The 5,403-nt window shown below is 39.3% G+C and overlaps 1 protein-coding gene across 1 annotated transcript; it reads right to left on the bottom strand.

The window, feature by feature from the left end:
- Positions 1–4,179: 4,179 nt before the first annotated feature.
- On the bottom strand, positions 4,180–4,998 carry LOC141134790 (olfactory receptor 1468-like). The gene has a single exon (XM_073624227.1). The coding sequence runs from the start codon at positions 4,996–4,998 to the stop codon at positions 4,225–4,227; it is 774 nt and encodes a 257-aa protein (XP_073480328.1). The 3' UTR covers positions 4,180–4,224.
- Between the last annotated feature and the right edge of the window lie 405 nt (positions 4,999–5,403).

The raw sequence follows: 5,403 nt of genomic DNA, 5'->3' as shown, positions 1-5,403 counted from the left end.
TAAAATCTGGGACCAGATGCACGTAAATAATAGTTGGGAGTATAATTCGCCATTGATTTATTTAAAAAATAATGAGCTGTTTCCCCCCAGGGATGGAGGAAGTAGGAGGAAACTGGATCATAAATAGTGAAATTAAAAGATAATATGAAGAAAGGGAAAATTTGCACTTTTCAGCACTTAGCTGCACAAAGAGATTTAATTAAATTAAATGGTTGGCGGTACGCTCAGCTCTCGCATTTTGTAGAAAGTCTTCCTGGGTCCATAAGAGAGGAAAAAGACCTCAGACCAATAGAGAAATTATTTTGCAGTGAAAAGACTAGGGGGTATGTCTCTGTGATATATAAAATACTGTTAAATAATGGAGGGATGGAAGTGCCGCCATTCATTAAAAAATGGGAGGGGGAACTGGGGGTAACTTTAAAGGAGAATGTAGTGGGAAATATTTTGAAGGCAACACACAGCTCGGCAGTTGACATAAAAATGACTGAAACAAACTACAAGTGTTTATCTAGATGGTACGCAACACCGGTGAAAATCAACAAATTCCAACCAGATAGGTCCCCAAACTGTTGGAGAGGGTGCAGGGTGCTGGGAACTATGGCCCATCTTTGGTGGAGTTGCCCAGTAGTCAAAAAATATTGGCTGGAGGTAATTCAAATCATAGAGGAGATTATGGGCAAAGCAATCACGTACGATCCCTGGGTTTGCTTGTTTCACAGCTCGGAAGGAGGGAATAGAGGGTATAACGTATCCATTATCCCCGTGCTATTGAATGCAGCAAAAAGCGAAATCCCAAAAAAATGGCAGAAAGTTGAAGGCCCTAGGATCCGTGATTGGTTCCTGAGAGTACAGGAAACATATAATTTAGAGAAAAGGGAGGTAGACCCTCCAAACGGGGAGCAAGAGACAGTGGGAGGTAGATGGGCAAGTTGGGTGGCCTTTAAGAAGTCTGCGAGTTATGCTGAGAAGATGTTGAATTAAACTGACACTAGCTGGGCTGGCGAGGCGAAGGTACCTGGTCGGAAGTATAGGAGAAGAGTCTGCAGGGTGGGGTGGGGGGTTTGGTTCCGTGGGGAGGAAGGTGGGGAAGGTTAGGGGATATGAGGGGGGGTGTTATTGTATATGTATATGTTTAATTTTATGTTTTGTATGATTATATATATAAAGTAAATAAAGAATTAAAAAAAAAAAGAAAAAGGACAAGTCAAAAACAAGATAAAATGCTTAGGCCACAGCAAACAAAGCACCAGAAGATAGTTATAGATCAAAAAAGTTTGATCCAGGAGGAGGAAAATAGACACATTGCATTAAATAGAAAGAGGAGGGGTGGAAACAACAGAAAGGCAGAATTTGTGGGAAAGCAAAATAACTGAGCAGAGGCATTTGGGTTTATTTACTAAAGGCAAATAGGTATTCACTTTGTCAGGAAGTTTTCTCCTTGCTAGGGAAATTTTCTTAGCTTAGGAAACGACATGAAGCTCTGCTTATATCCATCGTCCAAATGTACAAGCAAAATTACATTTTTTATTATTTTCCTTGCACACAATTGAGAATTGTTTCAAATTGAATTTTCACCACATTCAGAAAGCTAAGGGAAAAATTACTTGTAAAGTGAACAACCTATCTTTATTAAATCAACCCCATTAGGTAATGATCAGTAGACAGATAGTAAACAGATAGTAAAAAGAAAGCCAGAAGAGAAGTGTAAACAGAAAGAATAGAGCAGAGGCAGTGCAAAGCATGCAACCAATCTATTTTTGAATCGAGCCTACAGCCAGTGCCTAATGCCCTGTACACACGGTCGGATTTTCCGATGGAAAATGTGTGATAGGACCTTGTTGTCAGAAATTCCGACCGTGTGTGGGCTCCATCACACATTTTCCATCGGATTTTCCGACACACAAAGTTTGAGAGCAGGCTATAAAATTTTCCAACAACAAAATCCGTTGTTGGAAATTCCGATCGTATGTACACAAATTCAACGCACAAAGTGCCACGCATGCTCAGAATAAATAAAGAGATGAAAGCTATTGGCTACTGCCCCGATTATAGTCCCGACGTACATGTTTTACGTCACCGCGTTCAGAACGATCAAATTTTCCGACAACTTTGTGTGACCGTGTGTATGCAAGACAAGTTTGAGCCAACATCCGTCGGAAAAAATCCATGGATTTTTTTTGTGGGAATGTCCAATCAATGTCCGATCATGTGTACGGGGCATAACAGTTTTTTTAAACTTTTCATAAAAGAAAGAAAAAAGAAGGATAAAAGAAAAAAAAAGCTTTGAGCCAACATCCGTCGGAAAAAATCCTAGGATTTTTTTGGCGGAATGTCCGATCAATGTCCGACCGTGTGTACGCGGCATTATACTCATACTGATGTTATGGTTTTGACCAGACTTGACTAAATTTGGTTTGATAGGAAAATGATTGGTATGTATTGGTACTCTGTGACAATTAAAGATACCATTTAGCCAACCAATGTCAAAGGGAAAAAATCAATCACCCATGAGCATCCAGATGGCAGTAAAAACAGGTGGCTGAGTTCTAGTTTTACTGCCCCCCCATCACCAGTTTCCCAAACAAATGCTAATATCACAGCCTGACAGGCTTTGTTTCACAGCCATTGTAATTTTAACTCTGGCTGCAGAGTTTGACAGGCAACACTTGCCCACTGAGTTCAATGGGAGCACTCCGCAACCATGAGCCACATGCCTTAATAGCCTTATTGATATTCTACAGTAATAATTTCACTGGGAACAGAAAGCAGCCATTGGTTTTCTACTGTCCTCAGATCTGCATTTCTCCACATTTCTTAAGGAAGGCCAATGTGAAAATGAAGGAGCAATGTAAATAATTTCTTTGTGGTCACCATAATTGTCTACACGTAGGCTGCATAAAAAGTATGTGTATAAATAATTTTTTGTAACAACCATTTTATTACAGATATTGAACCAAGTCTCAAATAGATTTAAGAGTCTGAAACATTAGGGTACAGTGGACGTATGGTATCAGTATCAAGTCTTCATAAACAGGGTATAGAGAAGAAAAACCTTTTTACAAAAACTATTAAGACTAAGAAGGGTTAAATAAATGATTTAATCAGATTTAAATGAAATTATATACATTATATTACCAAAAGTATTGGGATTCCTACCTTTACTCACACATGAACTTTAATGGCATTCCAGTCTTATTCTGTAGGGTTCAATATTGAGTTGGCCCACCCTTTGCATCTATAACAGCTTCAACTCTAAAGGCTGTCCACAAGGTTTAGGAGTGTGTCTATGTCTATGGGTGTGTCTATGGGAATGTTTGACCATTCTTCCAGAAGCGCATTTCTGAGATCAGGCACTGATGTTGGACGAGAAGGCCCGGCTTGCAGCCTCCATTTTAATTCATCCCAAAGAGGTGTTCTATTGGGTTGGGATGAGGACTCTGTGCAGGCCAATAAAGTTCCTCCCCCTCCAAACTCTCTCATCCATGTATTTATGGACCTTGCTTTGTGCACTGGTGCACAGTCATGTTGGAACAGGAAGGGGCAATCCCCAAACTGTTTCCACAAAGTTGGGAGCATGAAATTGTCCAAAATGTCTTGGTATGCTGACGTCTTAAGAGTTCTCTTTACTGGAACTAAGAGGCCAAGCGAAACCCCTGAAAAATAATCCCACACCACAATCCCCCCTCAATCACATGATTTGGACCAGTGCACAAAGCAAGGTCCATAAAGACATGGATGAACCAGTTTGGGGTGGAGGAACTTGACTAGACTGCACAGAGTCCTGACCTCAACCTAATAGAACACCTTTGTTATGAATTAGAGTGGAGACTGTGAGCCAGGCCTTCTCATCCCCTGTGCCTGACCTCACAAATGTGCTTCTGGAAGAATGGTCAAACATTCCCATAGACACACTCTTAAACCTCGTGGACAGCCTTCCCAGAAGAGTTGAAGCTGTTATAGCTGCAAAATGTGGGCCAACTCAATATTGAACCCTCCAGACTAAGACTGGGATGCCATTAAAGTTCATGTGAGTGTAAAGGCAGGTGTCCCAATACTTTTGGTGATATAGTATAGATTAGGAGAATTACAATGATCAATCTATGACTGCAAATCTTTTTAAAAACAACGATGTGGAGTCAGGTCTAATGAATTTCATCTTTTATATCAAGATCTGACATCCAACTTCAATTTAAACTTACTATTTTTTTTTTTTAATTATTATTATTATTCATTCAAATGCAAGTGCAGACAGTGGTTGACAATTTTAGCTACAGCTTTTTTTAAGTCTTTATTCCTCAGGCTGTATATAATTGGATTCATCAGTGGGGTGACCACAGTGTACAGCAATGACAAGAATTTAGTGATATCCAGTGGCTGTCCTCTACGGGGTACCAAGTAAACACAAACTAGAGTACCATAGTAAATGCAAACCACAGTCAGGTGGGAGCTGCATGTTGAGAAAACTTTATGTCTGCCAGTAATAGATGGGATATTAAAAATGGTGATTATAATATATACATATGAGATAATAATTATAAAGAATGGGATGACAACATTAATAAAATTCATTATTGTCACTTCAAGTAGAACATTAGCAGTATCAGAGCAGGAGAGTTGTAGGACTGGATCAAGATCACAGAAAAAGTGATCAATAATATTGGGACCACAAAAATGTAATTGTGATATTGTTAAAGTGGGAATCAGTACTACTAAAAGACTTAACACCCAACATATGATAATCATCAACCAGCAGAGCTGGACATTCATTGATAAAGTATAATGTAATGGTTTACAGATGGCCACATATCTGTCATAACACATCACTGTCAGAAGAAGACACTCTGACATTTCTGAAACACAAAAGAAATAAAACTGGGAGATGCAATCAGAAAATGATATTACAAGTCCTTTTATCAAAACAGCATGGAGCATGTTAGGAAGAATGTCAGTTGCCAGTATGATATCCGACACAGCGAGCTGAGAGAGGAAGAAGTACATGGGAGAATGGAGGGATTTGCTGTAGGACACCAAGGTGATGATCAGGAGGTTTCCAGATATTGTCACACAATAAATCAAAAGGAAAAGAAAAAAGATCAGAAATGTTATACTGTGTGGAGTCTGAAGTCCTAATAGGCGGATCGTTGTAATACGAGACACATTTTCCATAACCTGAAGAGAGAACACAAAGAGGAAACAGCTTTGTTCAGAGGGAACATTTTGTTTTAATTAGGTAATCCTAGGTAATCTTAACCTAACTAGTCATGATGCCATTTCTTACATTGTAAAGCCCCAGCAAGCACACCTTTGAGTCTATGCCTTTTAATGTTAAAATAAACAGGTCAGAAGTAATGTCAATTCCAAATTTGGGACCCCAGCAGTAGCTCTACTCAAGACCCTTAATAT

The sequence above is a fragment of the Aquarana catesbeiana genome, linkage group LG03, assembly GCF_042186555.1.
Source record: "Aquarana catesbeiana isolate 2022-GZ linkage group LG03, ASM4218655v1, whole genome shotgun sequence".
NCBI lineage: Eukaryota > Metazoa > Chordata > Amphibia > Anura > Ranidae > Aquarana > Aquarana catesbeiana.
The sequence above is the reverse complement of the archived record's forward strand: the minus strand, read 5'-3'. Positions and strand labels throughout refer to the sequence as shown.

What these genes read in the sequence shown, in the direction of transcription:
- LOC141134790 (XM_073624227.1), bottom strand. Translation starts at nt 4,998, where the DNA reads ATGTACTTCTTCCTCTCTCAGCTCGCTGTGTCGGATATCATACTGGCA.